A 25,834-nucleotide genomic window follows, 5' to 3' on the forward strand; every position below is an offset into this window, starting at 1 on the left:
TAGACACAACTGAACACAGATAGACACAACTGAACACAGATAGACACAACTGAACACAGACAGACACAACTGAACACAGATAGACACAACTGAACACAGACAGACACAACTGAACACAGACAGACACAACTGAACACAGATAGACACAACTGAACACAGATAGACACAACTGAACACAGACAGACACAACTGAACACAGACAGACACAACTGAACACAGACAGACACAACTGAACACAGATAGACACAACTGAACACAGATAGACACAACTGAACACAGACAGACACAACTGAACACAGACAGACACAACTGAACACAGATAGACACAACTGAACACAGACAGACACAACTGAACACGGATAGACACAACTGAACACAGACAGACACAACTGAACACAGATAGACACAACTGAACACAGACAGACACAACTGAACACGGATAGACACAACTGAACACAGACAGACACAACTGAACACAGACAGACACAACTGAACACAGACAGACACAACTGAACACAGACAGACACAACTGAACACAGATAGACACAACTGAACACAGATAGACACAACTGAACACAGATAGACACAACTGAACACAGATAGACACAACTGAACACGGATAGACACAACTGAACACAGACAGACACAACTGAACACAGATAGACACAACTGAACACAGACAGACACAACTGAACACAGATAGACACAACTGAACACAGATAGACACAACTGAACACAGATAGACACAACTGAACACGGATAGACACAACTGAACACAGATAGACACAACTGAACACAGACAGACACAACTGAACACAGATAGACACAACTGAACACAGATAGACACAACTGAACACAGATAGACACAACTGAACACAGACACAACTGAACACAGACAGACACAACTGAACACGGATAGACACAACTGAACACAGACAGACACAACTGAACACAGATAGACACAACTGAACACAGACAGACACAACTCAACACAGATAGACACAACTGAACACAGATAGACACAACTGAACACGGATAGACACAACTGAACACGGATAGACACAACTGAACACAGATAGACACAACTGAACACAGATAGACACAACTGAACACGGATAGACACAACTGAACACAGATAGACACAACTGAACACAGACAGACACAACTGAACACAGACAGACACAACTGAACACGGATAGACACAACTGAACACGGATAGACACAACTGAACACAGATAGACACAACTGAACACAGACAGACACAACTGAACACGGATAGACACAACTGAACACAGACAGACACAACTGAACACAGACAGACACAACTGAACACAGATAGACACAACTGAACACAGATAGACACAACTGAACACAGATAGACACAACTGAACACAGACAGACACAACTGAACACAGACAGACACAACTGAACACAGACAGACACAACTGAACACAGACAGACACAACTGAACACAGACAGACACAACTGAACACAGATAGACACAACTGAACACAGATAGACACAACTGAACACAGATAGACACAACTGAACACGGATAGACACAACTGAACACGGATAGACACAACTGAACACAGATAGACACAACTGAACACAGATAGACACAACTGAACACAGACAGACACAACTGAACACAGACAGACACAACTGAACACAGATAGACACAACTGAACACAGATAGACACAACTGAACACGGATAGATTGAAATAAATAGTGTTTTAAGATTTTCAGGTTCAGAAACTGTAATCAAATGTAAAATAACACTGCAGTTTATAAGATAATATGATTTAATGCTATATTACAAATATAGTACGAGTCAATTTCTCTGAATCTTTTGTTTGATTAGTGTTAGAGACGACAGCAGGAATATTAGCCCACTGTCACTTTAAGAGCTGCACGGATTAATTCGAGGGTGAGACACTGTTCTCCTCATTTAAATCCCTCTGTGTGTGCAGAGTACAGCACACGAGCCGCCTCACGCTTCAGCGCTTTACATCACATTAAACTTGCACACAGGAGTCGATAAGTGGAACTGAAATGCGTGTTTCTTATCGATTCACCGGTTCTTGTAAATTTGTCACCGGTTCTGGATACCCATCGCTATAGAGATCGGGCGTCTGACCGCTGTGTTTGACCATCAGGAGGACATCCGGTCCCTCATCGCACACATCGTGGACCACTTCTACCCGGCGCTGGAGTCCATCGAGTACGTGCAGACCTTCAAGGGCCTGAAGGGGCGATACGAGCAGGAGAAGGAGCGGCAGAGCCGAGGCCTGAGCAGGTGTGTGAGCCACACTACACACACACACACACACACACTCTCTCTCTCTCTCTCTCACACAGACACACACACTCTTACTCTTTTATGTTGTCCATCGAAATCCGTTGCTGAGGTCCAAGTGTTTAGCGGTGAGCTGGTAGATGGCTGATCAGCCCTATGCTGGCTCTGTGCTGGAGGGTGTGTGTGTGTAACAGTGGCAGCCATGGCTGTATTCCTCCTGGGCCGCTTCTGCTGTCCTCTGGCTCTCCATCTCTACACAGCTGTCGCCAGATGATCCTCAGGTCTGATCTTCCTCTTCCTCAAGGCGTTCTTCATCGGATCCTGATAGCGCTGCTTCGCCCCAGCTGAGCGTCGGCCATGCTGTGACGGGCTGTATAGCGCTCTTCTCTACAGTAGCACAGGGTCATCATGGCCTCAAGACTTCTGCAGTTGGTCTTCAGTATTTCGCCAGGTGATTCCCAGAAGGCAGTGTATGTGGAGGTGCTGTCGGCTGTAGGTTCCCCACGCTTCACAGCTATAGAGGAGTGTGGTTTGGTATACGGCGACCGTTGTGCAGGGATGGAGGCTCTTCTGAAAGACTACACCGAAGTCTCCCAAAGGCAGCTGATGCCCGTGTAACTCGGCTCTGGGTTTCGTTGTCGAGGCCGCTATCCTCAGAGAAACTCCCCAGATATTTGAAAGATGGCACTACTGACAACCGTTCATCTCCAGCAGTGAAGGCAGGAGATGTGGGCATCGGTACAGAGGCTATAAACATGTCCTGATGTTGCTGTGAAGAGCGTGTCGATCGAGCTCCTGTGATTGAGTCAGTGATGTTAGGTCTCTGAAGCATCGCCTTGGTCATGACCGTACCGCCAGCAGAAGCAGTGATATTGCTAATGCCACAGACGGCCTGGTCACCCGTGTTCTTATAAATGATTATGATGTTTGCGTCTCTGCATTGCTGTGGGATGTTCTCATCAGGCCAGGCCTCGGTGATGTCCCGGCAGACGGTGCGCTCACATATGTACCCTCCCTCCTCCAGGAGCTCAGCAGGGATGGCATCCGCGCCAGGGCACTTAAGCGCACGGACAGAAGCTCCTGGAAGGGAGACTGAGATCGGGGATGGGTTCAGAGGTCCAGGATGATGGGGTCTGCATCTGAGTCCTGATTAAGGAGGGTGTCAGTGGTCAGCACACCTCAATAGGATACTATTCTGGTCCTTCAGAAGTGTTTGACCTTCAGCTGTTTTCAGGGAAGGGACAGCGATTGGTTGGACCGGAGATGGTTTGACAGCTTTATAAAAATTCTGTATTAGCCTTTCACTAATGCCTACAGGTGTTTCTGTGAGACTTGGTGTTCTTGATGGCCAGTCCTACTCCATGAAGATGTGTTCCAGCTGTGGGGAACCCTTTCCAGAAGAAGCTATAGCCGATCCCTCCTCCGCCTTCACCCAGAGGCCTGGTGTCACTCGGGCAGCGGCTCGGCTCAGCAGAGATCAGGCCTGGGCTCCTGTCAGAGACGCCACGCCAGTCCAGGAGAGTCCTCACAAGCCGTGGTGCCAGTTTATATTGCAGTGTTTCTTATTTTCCTTATTTCGACCGCAGTCGTGGAATAACCCGATAAGCGTGGTGTCCTATCCAGGTAAATGGTTGGATGGGCCATTTTTGGGCCACCTTCCTCAGTTGGGGTGAGCAGTGCGGTTAGTTAGCAGCACCACCACACTACTGCACTAGATGCTTCACACACACCCTGTGTATATATATACACACACACTAACACAGCATGCTCTTCTCACAGGTACCGTAGAGACGCGCGCTCCGAGGAGGACGAGGACATGTGGCTGAACGAGGAGGAGGAAGAGGAGGACGTGTCCGACACCGGCTTCGACAAGAGCAAGAGCGACTACGGCAAGTTCATGGAGAGCGAGAAAGGTATTCCTGCTTTCAGAATCAGTGATTCCAGGCTGGATACAGAAACGTTACGCGTGTTCCCTGTGGTTTCAGCTAAAGAGAGTCAGGATAAAGAGAACCAGCCGAAGCGCTCGACCACAGGCGGCTTTAAGTTCACCTTCGCTCACTCAGCGGCGGCTAACGCTAACGCTAGCAACGGCTCCAAGCCTCCGCCCTCCTCTTCCTCCAGCGGCTCCAGGCCTGCAGCGCCTCCTGCTGCACACACGCCACGGGTGCGTACACACACACACACACACACACACTCTTACAGCAAGATACACTCACTACATCTGTCAGTGGCCTCAGAAAAATCATCATTTCCCTTTCAAGATGTTTTTTCTGACTCCATTGGCAGATGTTCTTGTTTTCAGCACAAGCTCGCTTCAGTTTAAGCAGTTTTTCAGTAACAAGTCTTAATATCTTCAGCCATTTCACCCCAATCTGATCCCCTTAGGGATGCGAGGAATGCTTCAGTACACATAGACAAACCTAAAAATGCTAAAACTTTACCAAATAATTATTATTACTACATGTGTATCTGGCTTTAGGGCCCAGCGGAACAGCTCTGCTCGAATAGAGCTATAAGCCCATCTAGAGGCATGACATATCATGTGTTATTATATTCCACAGGGCTGGGCGATATGGCCAGAAAATCATATCTCGGTATGTTTTGGTTAAATGGCGATATACGATATATATCTCGGTACTTTCTACGGTTTCCTATTTGGATAAAGAAAATCTGTGTTTATTTTAAAAAAAAATATTTCACACTCTGCCAGATATCCTACAAACAATGTTGATATTGAACGATATGGAACCAAATATAGTGAATGTAATGTAGGCTATGCAATATATTACGTAAATTGATTAAAGGCTAAACTAAAAATGAAAATAAAAACTGTATTTGATTACCCCACTATAATGATCACTTTCATATAAATATACTTGTAGGTTTAAAATTCCACATATGGCACGTTTATTGTCTCCAACAACAAATATTTTAGCGATATGTTTATTTTAGTCAGAATTGTTGCGCTGCTAGTGCTCGTCTGTCTGACGCTCGTTGCGGAGGAGATGCTCTTGCAGAAGCTCGTCCTCCTGACACTGACATGTGTTTCTGACATCACAGATGAGGACACACCTGTGAACTGTAGACGCTCCACATCTCTAACGCATCCAACAGCGCCAGTCTTAATCTGCCAGAGCATCTGACCGCACGCTGCTGGAGGCTTGGCTATATCTGACCAGTTACTTTGAAGCCCTTAAGATAAGCTTGTCATGTTCAGGACACACTGCACCTTCACTGCATTAGCTCACTGCGTCCTCCGTGTTTTCAGGTGTGCTCGAATCACACTCCTGTATCGAGATAAACGCTATTGCCTCATTCATATCGCTATATCCTCCAAACTGGCTATACCGCCCAGCCCAGCCTCCGCGAGAGCTCAGAGACTCGTGTCAGGTGTCTATTTAAAAAATAGAAGAAATATTATCAAAATGACATAAGGTTTCTGGGAAAACAGTAGTATGATTTTAGGGCTTTGGGTGATTTGACCCGCGAGGGAAAGGTGTGTGTGTGTGTGAAACAGAGGAAGCACTGCACATCCTCACCTCTAGGGGAGACGGGTGTTCCTCTCAGTGTGTGTGTGTGTGTGTGTGTGTGTGTGTGTGTGTGAGAAACAGAGGAAGCACTGCACATCCTCACCTCTAGGGGAGACGGGTGTTCCTCTCAGTGTGTGTGTGTGTGTGTGTGTGTGTGTGTGTGTGTGTGTGTGTGTGTGTGTGTGTGTGTGTGAGAAACAGAGGAAGCACTGCACATCCTCACCTCTAGGGGAGACGGGTGTTCCTCTCAGTGTGTGTGTGTGTGTGTGTGTGTGTGTGTGTGTGTGTGTGAGAAACAGAGGAAGCACTGCACATCCTCACCTCTAGGGGAGACGGGTGTTCCTCTCAGTGTGTGTGTGTGTGTGTGTGTGTGTGTGTGTGTGTGAAACAGAGGAAGCACTGCACATCCTCACCTCTAGGGGAGACGGGTGTTCCTCTCAGTGTGTGTGTGTGTGTGTGTGTGTGTGTGTGTGTGTGTGAGAAACAGAGGAAGCACTGCACATCCTCACCTCTAGGGGAGACGGGTGTTCCTCTCAGTGTGTGTGTGTGTGTGTGTGTGTGTGTGTGTGTGTGTGTGTGTGTGTGTGTGTGTGAGAAACAGAGGAAGCACTGCACATCCTCACCTCTAGGGGAGACGGGTGTTCCTCTCAGTGTGTGTGTGTGTGTGTGTGTGTGAGAAACAGAGGAAGCACTGCACATCCTCACCTCTAGGGGAGACGGGTGTTCCTCTCAGTGTGTGTGTGTGTGTGTGTGTGTGTGTGTGTGTGTGTGTGTGTGTGTGTGTGTGTGAAACAGAGGAAGCACTGCACATCCTCACCTCTAGGGGAGACGGGTGTTCCTCTCAGTGTGTGTGTGTGTGTGTGTGTGTGTGTGTGTGTGTGTGTGTGTGTGTGTGTGAAACAGAGGAAGCACTGCACATCCTCACCTCTAGGGGAGACGGGTGTTCCTCTCAGTGTGTGTGTGTGTGTGTGTGTGTGTGTGAAACAGAGGAAGCACTGCACATCCTCACCTCTAGGGGAGACGGGTGTTCCTCTCAGTGTGTGTGTGTGTGTGTGTGTGTGTGTGTGTGTGTGTGTGAAACAGAGGAAGCACTGCACATCCTCACCTCTAGGGGAGACGGGTGTTCCTCTCAGTGTGTGTGTGTGTGTGTGTGTGTGTGTGTGTGTGAGAAACAGAGGAAGCACTGCACATCCTCACCTCTAGGGGAGACGGGTGTTCCTCTCAGTGTGTGTGTGTGTGTGTGTGTGTGTGTGTGTGTGTGTGTGTGTGTGTGTGTGTGTGTGTGTGTGTGTGAAACAGAGGAAGCACTGCACATCCTCACCTCTAGGGGAGACGGGTGTTCCTCTCAGTGTGTGTGTGTGTGTGTGTGTGTGTGTGAGAAACAGAGGAAGCACTGCACATCCTCACCTCTAGGGGAGACGGGTGTTCCTCTCAGTGTGTGTGTGTGTGTGTGTGTGTGTGTGTGTGTGTGTGTGTGTGTGTGTGTGTGTGTGAGAAACAGAGGAAGCACTGCACATCCTCACCTCTAGGGGAGACGGGTGTTCCTCTCAGTGTGTGTGTGTGTGTGTGTGTGTGTGTGTGTGTGTGAGAAACAGAGGAAGCACTGCACATCCTCACCTCTAGGGGAGACGGGTGTTCCTCTCAGTGTGTGTGTGTGTGTGTGTGTGTGTGTGTGTGTGTGTGTGAAACAGAGGAAGCACTGCACATCCTCACCTCTAGGGGAGACGGGTGTTCCTCTCAGTGTGTGTGTGTGTGTGTGTGTGTGTGTGTGTGTGTGTGTGTGTGTGTGTGTGAGAAACAGAGGAAGCACTGCACATCCTCACCTCTAGGGGAGACGGGTGTTCCTCTCAGTGTGTGTGTGTGTGTGTGTGTGTGTGTGAGAAACAGAGGAAGCACTGCACATCCTCACCTCTAGGGGAGACGGGTGTTCCTCTCAGTGTGTGTGTGTGTGTGTGTGTGTGTGTGTGTGTGTGTGAGAAACAGAGGAAGCACTGCACATCCTCACCTCTAGGGGAGACGGGTGTTCCTCTCAGTGTGTGTGTGTGTGTGTGTGTGTGTGTGTGTGTGTGTGTGTGTGTGTGTGTGTGTGTGAGAAACAGAGGAAGCACTGCACATCCTCACCTCTAGGGGAGACGGGTGTTCCTCTCAGTGTGTGTGTGTGTGTGTGTGTGTGTGTGTGTGTGTGAGAAACAGAGGAAGCACTGCACATCCTCACCTCTAGGGGAGACGGGTGTTCCTCTCAGTGTGTGTGTGTGTGTGTGTGTGTGTGTGTGTGTGTGTGTGTGTGTGTGTGTGTGTGTGTGTGTGTGAGAAACAGAGGAAGCACTGCACATCCTCACCTCTAGGGGAGACGGGTGTTCCTCTCAGTGTGTGTGTGTGTGTGTGTGTGTGTGTGTGTGTGTGTGTGTGTGTGTGTGTGTGTGTGTGTGAGAAACAGAGGAAGCACTGCACATCCTCACCTCTAGGGGAGACGGGTGTTCCTCTCAGTGTGTGTGTGTGTGTGTGTGTGTGTGTGTGTGTGTGTGTGTGTGTGTGTGTGTGTGAGAAACAGAGGAAGCACTGCACATCCTCACCTCTAGGGGAGACGGGTGTTCCTCTCAGTGTGTGTGTGTGTGTGTGTGTGTGTGTGAGAAACAGAGGAAGCACTGCACATCCTCACCTCTAGGGGAGACGGGTGTTCCTCTCAGTGTGTGTGTGTGTGTGTGTGTGTGTGTGTGTGTGTGTGTGTGTGTGTGAGAAACAGAGGAAGCACTGCACATCCTCACCTCTAGGGGAGACGGGTGTTCCTCTCAGTGTGTGTGTGTGTGTGTGTGTGTGTGTGTGTGTGTGTGTGTGTGTGAGAAACAGAGGAAGCACTGCACATCCTCACCTCTAGGGGAGACGGGTGTTCCTCTCAGTGTGTGTGTGTGTGTGTGTGTGTGTGTGTGTGTGAGAAACAGAGGAAGCACTGCACATCCTCACCTCTAGGGGAGACGGGTGTTCCTCTCAGTGTGTGTGTGTGTGTGTGTGTGTGTGTGTGTGTGAGAAACAGAGGAAGCACTGCACATCCTCACCTCTAGGGGAGACGGGTGTTCCTCTCAGCGTGTGTGTGTGTGTGTGTGTGTGTGTGTGTGTGTGTGTGTGTGAGAAACAGAGGAAGCACTGCACATCCTCACCTCTAGGGGAGACGGGTGTTCCTCTCAGCGTGTGTGTGTGTGTGTGTGTGTGTGTGTGTGTGTGTGTGTGTGTGTGTGTGTGTGTGAGAAACAGAGGAAGCACTGCACATCCTCACCTCTAGGGGAGACGGGTGTTCCTCTCAGTGTGTGTGTGTGTGTGTGTGTGTGTGTGTGTGTGTGTGTGTGTGTGTGTGTGTGTGTGTGTGTGTGTGTGTGTGTGTGTGTGAGAAACAGAGGAAGCACTGCACATCCTCACCTCTAGGGGAGACGGGTGTTCCTCTCAGTGTGTGTGTGTGTGTGTGTGTGTGTGTGTGTGTGTGAAACAGAGGAAGCACTGCACATCCTCACCTCTAGGGGAGACGGGTGTTCCTCTCAGTGTGTGTGTGTGTGTGTGTGTGTGTGTGTGTGTGTGTGTGTGTGTTGTGTGTGTGAGAAACAGAGGAAGCACTGCACATCCTCACCTCTAGGGGAGACGGGTGTTCCTCTCAGTGTGTGTGTGTGTGTGTGTGTGTGTGTGTGTGTGTGTGTGTGTGTGTGTGTGTGTGTGTGTGTGAGAAACAGAGGAAGCACTGCACATCCTCACCTCTAGGGGAGACGGGTGTTCCTCTCAGTGTGTGTGTGTGTGTGTGTGTGTGTGTGTGTGTGTGTGTGTGTGTGTGTGTGAGAAACAGAGGAAGCACTGCACATCCTCACCTCTAGGGGAGACGGGTGTTCCTCTCAGTGTGTGTGTGTGTGTGTGTGTGTGTGTGTGTGTGTGTGTGTGTGTGTGTGTGTGTGTGAGAAACAGAGGAAGCACTGCACATCCTCACCTCTAGGGGAGACGGGTGTTCCTCTCAGTGTGTGTGTGTGTGTGTGTGTGTGTGTGTGTGTGTGTGTGTGTGTGTGTGTGTGTGAGAAACAGAGGAAGCACTGCACATCCTCACCTCTAGGGGAGACGGGTGTTCCTCTCAGTGTGTGTGTGTGTGTGTGTGTGTGTGTGTGTGTGTGTGTGTGTGTGTGTGTGTGTGAGAAACAGAGGAAGCACTGCACATCCTCACCTCTAGGGGAGACGGGTGTTCCTCTCAGTGTGTGTGTGTGTGTGTGTGTGTGTGTGTGTGTGTGTGTGTGTGTGTGTGTGTGTGTGTGAGAAACAGAGGAAGCACTGCACATCCTCACCTCTAGGGGAGACGGGTGTTCCTCTCAGTGTGTGTGTGTGTGTGTGTGTGTGTGTGTGTGTGTGTGTGTGTGAGAAACAGAGGAAGCACTGCACATCCTCACCTCTAGGGGAGACGGGTGTTCCTCTCAGTGTGTGTGTGTGTGTGTGTGTGTGTGTGTGTGTGAGAAACAGAGGAAGCACTGCACATCCTCACCTCTAGGGGAGACGGGTGTTCCTCTCAGTGTGTGTGTGTGTGTGTGTGTGTGTGTGTGTGTGTGTGTGTGTGTGTGTGAGAAACAGAGGAAGCACTGCACATCCTCACCTCTAGGGGAGACGGGTGTTCCTCTCAGTGTGTGTGTGTGTGTGTGTGTGTGTGTGTGTGTGTGTGTGTGTGTGTGTGTGTGTGTGTGTGTGTGTGTGTGTGAGAAACAGAGGAAGCACTGCACATCCTCACCTCTAGGGGAGACGGGTGTTCCTCTCAGTGTGTGTGTGTGTGTGTGTGTGTGTGTGTGTGTGTGTGTGTGTGTGTGTGTGTGTGTGAGAAACAGAGGAAGCACTGCACATCCTCACCTCTAGGGGAGACGGGTGTTCCTCTCAGTGTGTGTGTGTGTGTGTGTGTGTGTGTGTGTGTGTGTGTGTGTGTGTGTGTGTGTGAGAAACAGAGGAAGCACTGCACATCCTCACCTCTAGGGGAGACGGGTGTTCCTCTCAGTGTGTGTGTGTGTGTGTGTGTGTGTGTGTGTGTGTGTGTGTGTGTGTGTGTGTGTGTGTGTGAGAAACAGAGGAAGCACTGCACATCCTCACCTCTAGGGGAGACGGGTGTTCCTCTCAGTGTGTGTGTGTGTGTGTGTGTGTGTGTGTGTGTGTGTGTGTGTGTGTGTGTGTGTGAGAAACAGAGGAAGCACTGCACATCCTCACCTCTAGGGGAGACGGGTGTTCCTCTCAGTGTGTGTGTGTGTGTGTGTGTGTGTGTGTGTGTGTGTGTGTGTGTGTGTGTGTGTGTGTGAGAAACAGAGGAAGCACTGCACATCCTCACCTCTAGGGGAGACGGGTGTTCCTCTCAGTGTGTGTGTGTGTGTGTGTGTGTGTGTGTGAGAAACAGAGGAAGCACTGCACATCCTCACCTCTAGGGGAGACGGGTGTTCCTCTCAGTGTGTGTGTGTGTGTGTGTGTGTGTGTGTGTGTGTGTGTGTGTGTGTGTGAGAAACAGAGGAAGCACTGCACATCCTCACCTCTAGGGGAGACGGGTGTTCCTCTCAGTGTGTGTGTGTGTGTGTGTGTGTGTGTGTGTGTGTGTGTGTGTGTGAGAAACAGAGGAAGCACTGCACATCCTCACCTCTAGGGGAGACGGGTGTTCCTCTCAGTGTGTGTGTGTGTGTGTGTGTGTGTGTGTGTGTGTGTGTGTGTGTGTGAGAAACAGAGGAAGCACTGCACATCCTCACCTCTAGGGGAGACGGGTGTTCCTCTCAGTGTGTGTGTGTGTGTGTGTGTGTGTGTGTGTGTGTGTGTGTGTGTGTGTGTGTGTGTGAGAAACAGAGGAAGCACTGCACATCCTCACCTCTAGGGGAGACGGGTGTTCCTCTCAGTGTGTGTGTGTGTGTGTGTGTGTGTGTGTGTGTGTGTGTGTGTGTGTGTGTGTGTGAGAAACAGAGGAAGCACTGCACATCCTCACCTCTAGGGGAGACGGGTGTTCCTCTCAGTGTGTGTGTGTGTGTGTGTGTGTGTGTGTGTGTGTGTGTGTGTGTGTGTGTGTGTGTGTGTGTGAGAAACAGAGGAAGCACTGCACATCCTCACCTCTAGGGGAGACGGGTGTTCCTCTCAGTGTGTGTGTGTGTGTGTGTGTGTGTGTGTGTGTGTGTGTGTGTGTGTGTGTGTGTGTGAGAAACAGAGGAAGCACTGCACATCCTCACCTCTAGGGGAGACGGGTGTTCCTCTCAGTGTGTGTGTGTGTGTGTGTGTGTGTGTGTGTGTGTGTGTGTGTGTGTGTGTGTGTGTGTGTGTGTGTGTGAGAAACAGAGGAAGCACTGCACATCCTCACCTCTAGGGGAGACGGGTGTTCCTCTCAGTGTGTGTGTGTGTGTGTGTGTGTGTGTGTGTGTGTGTGTGTGTGTGTGTGTGTGTGAGAAACAGAGGAAGCACTGCACATCCTCACCTCTAGGGGAGACGGGTGTTCCTCTCAGGTGTGTGTGTGTGTGTGTGTGTGTGTGTGTGAGAAACAGAGGAAGCACTGCACATCCTCACCTCTAGGGGAGACGGGTGTTCCTCTCAGTGTGTGTGTGTGTGTGTGTGTGTGTGTGTGTGTGTGTGTGTGTGTGTGTGTGAGAAACAGAGGAAGCACTGCACATCCTCACCTCTAGGGGAGACGGGTGTTCCTCTCAGTGTGTGTGTGTGTGTGTGTGTGTGTGTGTGTGTGTGTGTGTGTGTGTGTGTGTGTGAGAAACAGAGGAAGCACTGCACATCCTCACCTCTAGGGGAGACGGGTGTTCCTCTCAGTGTGTGTGTGTGTGTGTGTGTGTGTGTGTGTGTGTGTGTGTGTGTGTGTGTGTGTGTGTGTGTGTGTGAGAAACAGAGGAAGCACTGCACATCCTCACCTCTAGGGGAGACGGGTGTTCCTCTCAGTGTGTGTGTGTGTGTGTGTGTGTGTGTGTGTGTGTGTGTGTGTGTGTGAGAAACAGAGGAAGCACTGCACATCCTCACCTCTAGGGGAGACGGGTGTTCCTCTCAGTGTGTGTGTGTGTGTGTGTGTGTGTGTGTGTGTGTGTGTGTGTGTGTGTGTGTGAGAAACAGAGGAAGCACTGCACATCCTCACCTCTAGGGGAGACGGGTGTTCCTCTCAGTGTGTGTGTGTGTGTGTGTGTGTGTGTGTGTGTGTGTGTGTGTGTGTGTGTGTGTGAGAAACAGAGGAAGCACTGCACATCCTCACCTCTAGGGGAGACGGGTGTTCCTCTCAGTGTGTGTGTGTGTGTGTGTGTGTGTGTGTGTGTGTGTGTGTGTGTGTGTGTGTGTGTGAGAAACAGAGGAAGCACTGCACATCCTCACCTCTAGGGGAGACGGGTGTTCCTCTCAGTGTGTGTGTGTGTGTGTGTGTGTGTGTGTGTGTGTGTGTGTGTGTGTGTGTGTGTGTGTGAGAAACAGAGGAAGCACTGCACATCCTCACCTCTAGGGGAGACGGGTGTTCCTCTCAGTGTGTGTGTGTGTGTGTGTGTGTGTGTGTGTGTGTGTGTGTGTGTGTGTGTGTGTGAGAAACAGAGGAAGCACTGCACATCCTCACCTCTAGGGGAGACGGGTGTTCCTCTCAGTGTGTGTGTGTGTGTGTGTGTGTGTGTGTGTGTGTGTGTGTGTGTGTGTGTGTGTGTGTGAGAAACAGAGGAAGCACTGCACATCCTCACCTCTAGGGGAGACGGGTGTTCCTCTCAGTGTGTGTGTGTGTGTGTGTGTGTGTGTGTGTGTGTGTGTGTGTGTGTGTGTGTGTGTGTGTGAGAAACAGAGGAAGCACTGCACATCCTCACCTCTAGGGGAGACGGGTGTTCCTCTCAGTGTGTGTGTGTGTGTGTGTGTGTGTGTGTGTGTGTGTGTGTGTGTGTGAGAAACAGAGGAAGCACTGCACATCCTCACCTCTAGGGGAGACGGGTGTTCCTCTCAGTGTGTGTGTGTGTGTGTGTGTGTGTGTGTGTGTGTGTGTGTGTGAGAAACAGAGGAAGCACTGCACATCCTCACCTCTAGGGGAGACGGGTGTTCCTCTCAGTGTGTGTGTGTGTGTGTGTGTGTGTGTGTGTGTGTGAGAAACAGAGGAAGCACTGCACATCCTCACCTCTAGGGGAGACGGGTGTTCCTCTCAGCGTGTGTGTGTGTGTGTGTGTGTGTGTGTGTGTGTGTGTGTGTGTGTGTGTGTGTGTGTGTGAGAAACAGAGGAAGCACTGCACATCCTCACCTCTAGGGGAGACGGGTGTTCCTCTCAGTGTGTGTGTGTGTGTGTGTGTGTGTGTGTGTGTGAAACAGAGGAAGCACTGCACATCCTCACCTCTAGGGGAGACGGGTGTTCCTCTCAGTGTGTGTGTGTGTGTGTGTGTGTGTGTGTGTGTGTGTGTGTGTGTGTGTGTGTGTGTGAGAAACAGAGGAAGCACTGCACATCCTCACCTCTAGGGGAGACGGGTGTTCCTCTCAGTGTGTGTGTGTGTGTGTGTGTGTGTGTGTGTGTGTGTGTGTGTGTGTGTGTGTGTGAGAAACAGAGGAAGCACTGCACATCCTCACCTCTAGGGGAGACGGGTGTTCCTCTCAGTGTGTGTGTGTGTGTGTGTGTGTGTGTGTGTGTGTGTGTGTGTGTGTGTGTGTGTGTGAGAAACAGAGGAAGCACTGCACATCCTCACCTCTAGGGGAGACGGGTGTTCCTCTCAGTGTGTGTGTGTGTGTGTGTGTGTGTGTGTGTGTGTGTGTGTGTGTGTGTGTGTGTGTGTGAGAAACAGAGGAAGCACTGCACATCCTCACCTCTAGGGGAGACGGGTGTTCCTCTCAGTGTGTGTGTGTGTGTGTGTGTGTGTGTGTGTGTGTGTGTGTGTGTGTGTGTGTGTGTGTGTGTGAGAAACAGAGGAAGCACTGCACATCCTCACCTCTAGGGGAGACGGGTGTTCCTCTCAGTGTGTGTGTGTGTGTGTGTGTGTGTGTGTGTGTGTGTGTGTGTGAGAAACAGAGGAAGCACTGCACATCCTCACCTCTAGGGGAGACGGGTGTTCCTCTCAGTGTGTGTGTGTGTGTGTGTGTGTGTGTGTGTGTGTGTGTGTGTGTGTGTGAGAAACAGAGGAAGCACTGCACATCCTCACCTCTAGGGGAGACGGGTGTTCCTCTCAGTGTGTGTGTGTGTGTGTGTGTGTGTGTGTGTGTGTGTGTGAAACAGAGGAAGCACTGCACATCCTCACCTCTAGGGGAGACGGGTGTTCCTCTCAGTGTGTGTGTGTGTGTGTGTGTGTGTGTGTGTGTGTGTGAAACAGAGGAAGCACTGCACATCCTCACCTCTAGGGGAGACGGGTGTTCCTCTCAGTGTGTGTGTGTGTGTGTGTGTGTGTGTGAAACAGAGGAAGCACTGCACATCCTCACCTCTAGGGGAGACGGGTGTTCCTCTCAGTGTGTGTGTGTGTGTGTGTGTGTGTGTGTGTGTGTGAGAAACAGAGGAAGCACTGCACATCCTCACCTCTAGGGGAGACGGGTGTTCCTCTCAGTGTGTGTGTGTGTGTGTGTGTGTGTGTGTGTGTGTGTGTGTGTGTGTGTGTGTGTGTGTGTGTGTGTGTGTGTGTGTGTGAAACAGAGGAAGCACTGCACATCCTCACCTCTAGGGGAGACGGGTGTTCCTCTCAGTGTGTGTGTGTGTGTGTGTGTGTGTGTGTGTGTGTGTGTGTGTGTGTGTGTGAGAAACAGAGGAAGCACTGCACATCCTCACCTCTAGGGGAGACGGGTGTTCCTCTCAGTGTGTGTGTGTGTGTGTGTGTGTGTGTGTGTGTGTGAAACAGAGGAAGCACTGCACATCCTCACCTCTAGGGGAGACGGGTGTTCCTCTCAGTGTGTGTGTGTGTGTGTGTGTGTGTGTGTGTGTGTGTGTGTGTGTGTGTGTGTGTGTGTGTGTGTGTGTGTGTGTGTGTGTGTGAAACAGAGGAAGCACTGCACATCCTCACCTCTAGGGGAGACGGGTGTTCCTCTCAGTGTGTGTGTGTGTGTGTGTGTGTGTGTGTGTGTGTGTGTGTGTGTGTGTGTGTGTGTGTGAAACAGAGGAAGCACTGCACATCCTCACCTCTAGGGGAGACGGGTGTTCCTCTCAGTGTGTGTCTGTGTGTGTGTGTGTGTGTGTGTGTGTGTGAGAAACAGAGGAAGCACTGCACATCCTCACCTCTAGGTGAGACGGGTGTTCCTCTCAGTGTGTGTGTGTGTGTGTGTGTGTGTGTGTGTGTGTGTGTGTGTGTGTGTGTGTGTGAAACAGAGGAAGCACTGCACATCCTCACCTCTAGGGGAGACGGGTGTTCCTCTCAGTGTGTGTGTGTGTGTGTGTGTGTGTGTGTGTGTGTGTGTGTGTGTGTGTGTGAGAAACAGAGGAAGCACTGCACATCCTCACCTCTAGGGGAGACGGGTGTTCCTCTCAGTGTGTGTGTGTGTGTGTGTGTGTGTGTGTGTGTGTGTGTGTGTGTGTGAGAAACAGAGGAAGCACTGCACATCCTCACCTCTAGGGGAGACGGGTGTTCCTCTCAGTGTGTGTGTGTGTGTGTGTGTGTGTGTGTGTGTGTGTGTGTGTGTGTGTGAAACAGAGGAAGCACTGCACATCCTCACCTCTAGGGGAGACGGGTGTTCCTCTCAGTGTGTGTGTGTGTGTGTGTGTGTGTGTGTGTGTGTGTGTGTGTGTGTGTGTGTGTGTGTGTGTGAAACAGAGGAAGCACTGCACATCCTCACCTCTAGGGGAGACGGGTGTTCCTCTCAGTGTGTGTGTGTGTGTGTGTGTGTGTGTGTGTGTGTGTGTGTGTGTGAAACAGAGGAAGCACTGCACATCCTCACCTCTAGGGGAGACGGGTGTTCCTCTCAGTGTGTGTGTGTGTGTGTGTGTGTGTGTGTGTGTGTGAGAAACAGAGGAAGCATTGCACATCCTCACCTCTAGGGGAGACGGGTGTTCCTCTCAGTGTGTGTGTGTGTGTGTGTGTGTGTGTGTGTGTGTGTGTGTGAGAAACAGAGGAAGCACTGCACATCCTCACCTCTAGGGGAGACGGGTGTTCCTCTCAGTGTGTGTGTGTGTGTGTGTGTGTGTGTGTGTGTGTGTGTGTGTGTGTGTGTGTGTGAAACAGAGGAAGCACTGCACATCCTCACCTCTAGGGGAGACGGGTGTTCCTCTCAGTGTGTGTGTGTGTGTGTGTGTGTGTGTGTGTGTGTGTGTGTGTGTGTGTGTGAGAAACAGAGGAAGCACTGCACATCCTCACCTCTAGGGGAGACGGGTGTTCCTCTCAGTGTGTGTGTGTGTGTGTGTGTGTGTGTGTGTGTGTGTGTGTGTGTGTGTGTGTGAAACAGAGGAAGCACTGCACATCCTCACCTCTAGGGGAGACGGGTGTTCCTCTCAGTGTGTGTGTGTGTGTGTGTGTGTGTGTGTGTGTGTGTGTGTGTGTGTGTGTGTGTGTGTGTGTGTGTGTGTGTGTGAGAAACAGAGGAAGCACTGCACATCCTCACCTCTAGGGGAGACGGGTGTTCCTCTCAGTGTGTGTGTGTGTGTGTGTGTGTGTGTGTGTGTGTGTGTGTGTGTGTGTGTGTGTGTGTGAGAAACAGAGGAAGCACTGCACATCCTCACCTCTAGGGGAGACGGGTGTTCCTCTCAGTGTGTGTGTGTGTGTGTGTGTGTGTGTGTGTGTGTGTGTGTGTGTGTGTGTGTGTGTGTGTGTGAGAAACAGAGGAAGCACTGCACATCCTCACCTCTAGGGGAGACGGGTGTTCCTCTCAGTGTGTGTGTGTGTGTGTGTGTGTGTGTGTGTGTGTGTGTGTGTGTGTGTGTGTGTGTGTGTGTGAAACAGAGGAAGCACTGCACATCCTCACCTCTAGGGGAGACGGGTGTTCCTCTCAGTGTGTGTGTGTGTGTGTGTGTGTGTGTGTGTGTGTGTGTGTGAGAAACAGAGGAAGCACTGCACATCCTCACCTCTAGGGGAGACGGGTGTTCCTCTCAGTGTGTGTGTGTGTGTGTGTGTGTGTGTGTGTGTGTGTGAGAAACAGAGGAAGCACTGCACATCCTCACCTCTAGGGGAGACGGGTGTTCCTCTCAGTGTGTGTGTGTGTGTGTGTGTGTGTGTGTGTGAGAAACAGAGGAAGCACTGCACATCCTCACCTCTAGGGGAGACGGGTGTTCCTCTCAGTGTGTGTGTGTGTGTGTGTGTGTGTGTGTGTGTGTGTGAAACAGAGGAAGCACTGCACATCCTCACCTCTAGGGGAGACGGGTGTTCCTCTCAGTGTGTGTGTGTGTGTGTGTGTGTGTGTGTGTGTGTGAGAAACAGAGGAAGCACTGCACATCCTCACCTCTAGGGGAGACGGGTGTTCCTCTCAGTGTGTGTGTGTGTGTGTGTGTGTGTGTGTGTGTGTGTGTGTGTGTGTGTGTGTGTGTGTGTGTGTGTGAAACAGAGGAAGCACTGCACATCCTCACCTCTAGGGGAGACGGGTGTTCCTCTCAGTGTGTGTGTGTGTGTGTGTGTGTGTGTGAAACAGAGGAAGCACTGCACATCCTCACCTCTAGGGGAGACGGGTGTTCCTCTCAGTGTGTGTGTGTGTGTGTGTGTGTGTGTGTGTGTGTGAGAAACAGAGGAAGCACTGCACATCCTCACCTCTAGGGGAGACGGGTGTTCCTCTCAGTGTGTGTGTGTGTGTGTGTGTGTGTGTGTGTGTGTGTGTGTGTGAGAAACAGAGGAAGCACTGCACATCCTCACCTCTAGGGGAGACGGGTGTTCCTCTCAGTGTGTGTGTGTGTGTGTGTGTGTGTGTGTGTGTGTGTGTGTGTGTGTGTGTGTGAAACAGAGGAAGCACTGCACATCCTCACCTCTAGGGGAGACGGGTGTTCCTCTCAGTGTGTGTGTGTGTGTGTGTGTGTGTGTGTGTGTGTGTGTGTGTGTGTGTGTGTGAGAAACAGAGGAAGCACTGCACATCCTCACCTCTAGGGGAGACGGGTGTTCCTCTCAGTGTGTGTGTGTGTGTGTGTGTGTGTGTGTGTGTGTGTGTGTGTGTGTGTGTGTGAGAAACAGAGGAAGCACTGCACATCCTCACCTCTAGGGGAGACGGGTGTTCCTCTCAGTGTGTGTGTGTGTGTGTGTGTGTGTGTGTGTGTGTGTGTGTGTGTGTGTGTGTGAGAAACAGAGGAAGCACTGCACATCCTCACCTCTAGGGGAGACGGGTGTTCCTCTCAGTGTGTGTGTGTGTGTGTGTGTGTGTGTGTGTGTGTGTGTGTGTGTGTGTGTGTGAGAAACAGAGGAAGCACTGCACATCCTCACCTCTAGGGGAGACGGGTGTTCCTCTCAGTGTGTGTGTGTGTGTGTGTGTGTGTGTGTGTGTGTGTGTGTGTGTGTGTGAGAAACAGAGGAAGCAGTGCACATCCTCACCTCTAGGGGAGACGGGTGTTCCTCTCAGTGTGTGTGTGTGTGTGTGTGTGTGTGTGTGAGAAACAGAGGAAGCACTGCACATCCTCATCTCTAGGGGAGACGGGTGTTCCTCTCAGTGTGTGTGTGTGTGTGTGTGTGTGTGTGTGTGAGAAACAGAGGAAGCACTGCACATCCTCACCTCTAGGGGAGACGGGTGTTCCTCTCAGTGTGTGTGTGTGTGTGTGTGTGTGTGTGTGTGTGTGTGTGTGTGTGTGTGTGTGTGAGAAACAGAGGAAGCACTGCACATCCTCACCTCTAGGGGAGACGGGTGTTCCTCTCAGTGTGTGTGTGTGTGTGTGTGTGTGTGTGTGTGTGTGTGTGTGTGTGTGTGTGTGTGAGAAACAGAGGAAGCATTGCACATCCTCACCTCTAGGGGAGACGGGTGTTCCTCTCAGTGTGTGTGTGTGTGTGTGTGTGTGTGTGTGTCTCTGACGCTAATCCTGTGTGTGTTCCTCAGACTGGACTGGTGGATTATCCAGATGATGAAGATGATGAAGAAGAGGAGGAAGAGGAGGAGGAGGAGCTGGCTCCACGCAAGCGGCCCCGTCTGGGCTCGTAAAGCAGTGTGTGTGTGTGTGTGTGTGTGTCGGGCTGAAGCGAGGAGCGCAGCAGCCAATCACAGCAGCAGGGGCTGATGGGAGGCTAGCAGGACTAGCCGCGCTAATGAACGCTGGATTGGCTGACCTCTGACCTCTGGGACTGAAGAGCTGCTCTACTCTCTTTTTTAACGAGTTCTTCTGGACGTTAGTGTTTTTTAATGATTGACCGGAGCTGTTGCCAGTGTCGGGTGCGGCGTCGTGAGCAGTGCAGCCGCTGGTCTGTGGTCCGGCTCGGCTGGAGAGATGGAGCTGCAGTGAGTGTTAGCGGTCTGATCTCAGACCAGCTCTGTCCACACAACACTCGCGCCACACTCTACATTACTAGCTCTGCTTGTTTTTGCCCTCATTTTTGTACAATTTCCTAACTAGCAACATCTCCGTTAAAGAGCATTTGTATAAATTTGATATTTTTTACAATTTTCAGATTAAATTTGGTCCTGCAATTAAACAAGCTTGTTCATTATTGTGTGTTGTGTTTGAATGAGCCGTTAGTTGAATGGATATAACAACAAAAACGTGTGAAACTGCGTATTCCTTCACAGAGCGTGTTCTGTTCAGGGTGAGTAGAACCTCTGCTGTGCTGTCGTGGTCATGTGACCATGTGAGGCTGCTGCCGAAGCGGTTTAGAGTAACAGTGTGTAAATGCTCTGACGTGAGATGTTTGTGTCTCACCAGTGACGGGCAGATTGTGTAATCTAGTATGTTTTCTTTTTCATCACTTCTTTTGCTAAAGCTGCCTGAAGTGAGCTATTCGTGGTCAGTTGTGTGTGTGATTGCTGACGCCCGTATGTGATCCTCAGACAGGGGTGTGTTCAGGGATCATCAACTGATGGGTTATCTACTCTCTGAACGTGAGCTCCAGCATCTGCACTGGCACAGCAGGGGAAAGGTCCTCGACTGAAGACCCTAAACTGCCCCATTATGGGATTTTACAGGTTCCTAATGTTGTTTTGGGTTCCTAATGTTGTTCACACGCATCCAAGGTAAAACACACACACACACACACACACACTAATGTCCTCATAATCTGCACTGCAGCATCAGTTCTTCCTCAGTGTCTGAAACGCTTCCATCGAGGATTCAGTCTCTAAGCCCCGCCTCTCTGAGAGCTGCTCTGCTGTGATTGGTCAGACAGCAAACGCTCATTATCATATCTGAATCTCAGCTCTTGATCACAGTGATACGAACAGTAGCGATGGCGTGGGTTTCACCGTATCAATCTCAGAAAACAGCGTCTCCTCGACACGAACAACACGAGCCGAACTCTCCCAGTCTCAGATACACTAGTGTTTGGGGGCGGAGCTAAGAGACTCGATCAGCCAATCAAGACCAGAGGCTGGCATTATGCAAAACTGTTATTAAATTAGACAAAAAAGGATGATTGATTGCAATGTCTAGTTCTGATTCTAAACTGCTGACTGTAAACGTGTGATTAATGAAATATTCTCCGGGAATGATCCTCAGGGTTGTATACATTACATTGTTTGACAAGGTTTTATCTAAAATATCACAATATTTCACGAGCCCAGTGACCAGTCTAGACCTGTATGGGGAACCCTAAAGGGGCAGCTGCTGCTTACACTGGTAACTTTCCATCACATTCATCTCGAGTATGTGTAGGTGTGGAGTAACTGAGGTGTGGAGTGACTGACTGAGGTGGTGTGGAGTAACTGACTGAGGAGGTGTGGAGTAACTGGCTGAGGTGTGGAGTAACTGACTGAGGTGTGGAGTAACTGACTGAGGTGTGGAGTAACTGGCTGAGGTGTGGAGTAACTGACTGAGGTGTGGAGTAACTGACTGAGGTGTGGAGTAACTGACTGAGGTGTGGAGTAACTGACTGAGGTGTGGAGTAACTGACTGAGGTGTGGAGTAACTGGCTGAGGTGTGGAGTAACTGGCTGATGTGTAGAGTAACTGACTGAGGTGTGGAGTAACTGACTGAGGTGTGGAGTAACTGACTGAGGAGGTGTGGAGTAACTGACTGAGGTGTGGAGTAACTGACTGAGGTGTGGAGTAACTGGCTGATGTGTGGAGTAACTGACTGAGGTGTGGAGTAACTGACTGAGGTGTGGAGTAACTGGCTGAGGAGGTGTGGAGTAACTGACTGAGGAGGTGTGGAGTAACTGACTGAGGTGTGGAGTAACTGGCTGAGGTGTGGAGTAACTGACTGAGGTGTGGAGTAACTGAGGTGTGGAGTGACTGAGGTGTGGAGTAACTGACTGAGGAGGTGTGGAGTAACTGGCTGATGTGTGGAGTAACTGACTGAGGTGTGGAGTAACTGACTGAGGTGTGGAGTAACTGGCTGAGGTGTGGAGTAACTGACTGAGGTGTGGAGTAACTGACTGAGGTGTGGAGTAACTGACTGAGGTGTGGAGTAACTGACTGAGGTGTGGAGTAACTGACTGAGGTGTGGAGTAACTGGCTGAGGTGTGGAGTAACTGGCTGATGTGTAGAGTAACTGACTGAGGTGTGGAGTAACTGACTGAGGTGTGGAGTAACTGACTGAGGAGGTGTGGAGTAACTGACTGAGGTGTGGAGTAACTGACTGAGGTGTGGAGTAACTGGCTGATGTGTGGAGTAACTGACTGAGGTGTGGAGTAACTGACTGAGGTGTGGAGTAACTGGCTGAGGAGGTGTGGAGTAACTGACTGAGGAGGTGTGGAGTAACTGACTGAGGTGTGGAGTAACTGGCTGAGGTGTGGAGTAACTGACTGAGGTGTGGAGTAACTGAGGTGTGGAGTGACTGAGGTGTGGAGTAACTGACTGAGGAGGTGTGGAGTAACTGGCTGATGTGTGGAGTAACTGACTGAGGTGTGGAGTAACTGACTGAGGTGTGGAGTAACTGGCTGAGGTGGTGTGGAGTAACTGACTGAGGAGGTGTGGAGTAACTGACTGAGGTGTGGAGTAACTGGCTGAGGTGTGGAGTAACTGACTGAGGTGTGGAGTAACTGAGGTGTGGAGTGACTGACTGAGGTGGTGTGGAGTAACTGACTGAGGAGGTGTGGAGTAACTGGCTGAGGTGTGGAGTAACTGACTGAGGTGTGGAGTAACTGACTGAGGTGTGGAGTAACTGGCTGAGGTGTGGAGTAACTGACTGAGGTGTGGAGTAACTGACTGAGGTGTGGAGTAACTGACTGAGGTGTGGAGTAACTGACTGAGGTGTGGAGTAACTGACTGAGGTGTGGAGTAACTGACTGAGGTGTGGAGTAACTGACTGAGGTGTGGAGTAACTGGCTGATGTGTAGAGTAACTGACTGAGGTGTGGAGTAACTGACTGAGGTGTGGAGTAACTGACTGAGGAGGTGTGGAGTAACTGACTGAGGTGTGGAGTAACTGACTGAGGTGTGGAGTAACTGGCTGATGTGTGGAGTAACTGACTGAGGTGTGGAGTAACTGACTGAGGTGTGGAGTAACTGACTGAGGTGTGGAGTAACTGACTGAGGTGTGGAGTAACTGACTGAGGTGTGGAGTAACTGGCTGAGGTGTGGAGTAACTGACTGAGGTGTGGAGTAACTGACTGAGGTGTGGAGTAACTGGCTGAGGTGTGGAGTAACTGACTGAGGTGTGGAGTAACTGACTGAGGTGTGGAGTAACTGAGGTGTGGAGTGACTGACTGAGGTGTGGAGTAACTGAGGTGTGGAGTGACTGACTGAGGTGGTGTGGAGTAACTGACTGAGGAGGTGTGGAGTAACTGGCTGAGGTGTGGAGTAACTGACTGAGGTGTGGAGTAACTGAGGTGTGGAGTAACTGGCTGAGGTGTGGAGTAACTGAGGTGTGGAGTGACTGACTGAGGTGGTGTGGAGTAACTGACTGAGGAGGTGTGGAGTAACTGGCTGAGGTGTGGAGTAACTGACTGAGGTGTGGAGTAACTGACTGAGGTGTGGAGTAACTGACTGAGGTGTGGAGTAACTGACTGAGGTGTGGAGTAACTGACTGAGGTGTGGAGTAACTGACTGAGGTGTGGAGTAACTGGCTGATGTGTAGAGTAACTGACTGAGGTGTGGAGTAACTGACTGAGGTGTGGAGTAACTGACTGAGGTGTGGAGTAACTGGCTGAGGTGTGGAGTAACTGGCTGAGGTGTGGAGTAACTGACTGAGGTGTGGAGTAACTGACTGAGGTGTGGAGTAACTGAGGTGTGGAGTAACTGGCTGATGTGTAGAGTAACTGACTGAGGTGTGGAGTAACTGACTGAAGTGTGGAGTAACTGACTGAGGTGTGGAGTAACTGGCTGATGTGTGGAGTAACTGACTGAGGAGTGGAGTAACTGACTGAGGTGTGGAGTAACTGGCTGATGTGTGGAGTAACTGACTGAGGAGTGGAGTAACTGACTGAGGTGTGGAGTAACTGACTGAGGTGTGGAGTAACTGACTGAGGTGTGGAGTAACTGACTGAGGTGTGGAGTAACTGGCTGAGGTGTGGAGTAACTGGCTGAGGTGTGGAGTAACTGACTGAGGTGTGGAGTAACTGGCTGAGGTGTGGAGTAACTGACTGAGGTGTGGAGTAACTGACTGAGGTGTGGAGTAACTGACTGAGGTGTGGAGTAACTGACTGAGGTGTGGAGTAACTGGCTGAGGTGTGGAGTAACTGACTGAGGTGTGGAGTAACTGACTGAGGTGTGGAGTAACTGGCTGAGGTGTGGAGTAACTGGCTGAGGTGTGGAGTAACTGACTGAGGTGTGGAGTAACTGACTGAGGTGTGGAGTAACTGACTGAGGTGTGGAGTAACTGACTGAGGTGTGGAGTAACTGACTGAGGTGTGGAGTAACTGACTGAGGTGTGGAGTAACTGACTGAGGTGTGGAGTAACTGACTGAGGTGTGGAGTAACTGAGGTGTGGAGTAACTGGCTGAGGTGTGGAGTAACTGACTGTGGAGGAACTGGCTGAGGTGTGGAGTAACTGGCTGAGGTGTGGAGTAACTGGCTGAGGTGTGAAGTAACTGACTGAGGTGTGGAGTAACTGACTGAGGTGTGGAGTAACTGGCTGAGGTGTGGAGTAACTGACTGAGGTGTGGAGTAACTAACTGAGGTGTGGAGTAACTAGCTGAGGTGTGGAGTAACTGACTGAGGTGTGGAGTAACTGACTGAGGTGTGGAGTAACTGGCTGAGGTGTGGAGTAACTGACTGAGGTGTGGAGTAACTGGCTGAGGTGTGGAGTAACTGACTGAGGTGTGGAGTAAGTGACTGAGGTGTGGAGTAACTGGCTGAGGTGTGGAGTAACTGACTGAGGTGTGGAGTAACTGACTGAGGTGTGGAGTAACTGAGGTGTGGAGTAACTGGCTGATGTGTAGAGTAACTGACTGAGGTGTGGAGTAACTGACTGAAGTGTGGAGTAACTGACTGAGGTGTGGAGTAACTGGCTGATGTGTGGAGTAACTGACTGAGGTGTGGAGTAACTGACTGAGGTGTGGAGTAACTGACTGAGGTGTGGAGTAACTGGCTGAGGTGTGGAGTAACTGACTGAGGTGTGGAGTAACTGAGGTGTGGAGTAACTGGCTGATGTGTAGAGTAACTGACTGAGGTGTGGAGTAACTGACTGGCCCCTTTTCCACCAAAAACGAACTGGTTCGGAACTGGTGCTGGTTCAAAGTTGGTTCGGAGTTGGTTCAACTTGCGAACCTTCTCAGAACCTGTTTGTTTTTCCACTGACTAGAGCGCCCAGCGAACGACGTCGTTACGTCACTGTGTACGTCGCCATACATCTTAGCTAGAAACGCTTGCAAGTACATTACTTTGGGATTATCTCTAACTCGTGAACCAAGAAGGCTTTTAAAACAATTGAAATATGTAAGTCTTTTAATCTTTTTCTTTTGATATGTATATGATATGATAAATATGATTAGTTACTCCTGTCTTGTCTTTTTTTTTTTTTCATTTATTTGTTCTATATTGTGACTGTTTTCTCCTTTGCTTACATAACGTTTTCAATAAAAAAATAAAAAAATAGAAACGCTTGCGCCAACTTCAAGCATAACAATTACAATGG

The 25,834-nt window shown here is 50.5% G+C and overlaps 1 protein-coding gene across 1 annotated transcript in view; it reads left to right on the plus strand.

The window, feature by feature from the left end:
- ppp4r3b (protein phosphatase 4, regulatory subunit 3B) overlaps nucleotides 1–20,304 on the plus strand; it is a 58,162-nt gene extending 37,858 nt beyond the window's left edge. The window contains exons 14-17 of the mRNA XM_056258584.1: nucleotides 2,161–2,300; nucleotides 4,080–4,213; nucleotides 4,286–4,464; nucleotides 19,712–20,304. Coding sequence (XP_056114559.1) covers nucleotides 2,161–2,300; nucleotides 4,080–4,213; nucleotides 4,286–4,464; nucleotides 19,712–19,813 — 555 coding nt within the window. The 3' untranslated portion in view covers nucleotides 19,814–20,304. The remainder of the gene's footprint in view (nucleotides 1–2,160; nucleotides 2,301–4,079; nucleotides 4,214–4,285; nucleotides 4,465–19,711) is intronic.
- Nucleotides 20,305–25,834: the final 5,530 nt, after the last annotated feature.

Source organism: Rhinichthys klamathensis, unplaced genomic scaffold, assembly GCF_029890125.1.
Source record: "Rhinichthys klamathensis goyatoka isolate OS25496 unplaced genomic scaffold, OSU_Roscu_1.1 h1tg000155l_1, whole genome shotgun sequence".
Classification (NCBI taxonomy): Eukaryota; Metazoa; Chordata; class Actinopteri; order Cypriniformes; family Leuciscidae; genus Rhinichthys; species Rhinichthys klamathensis.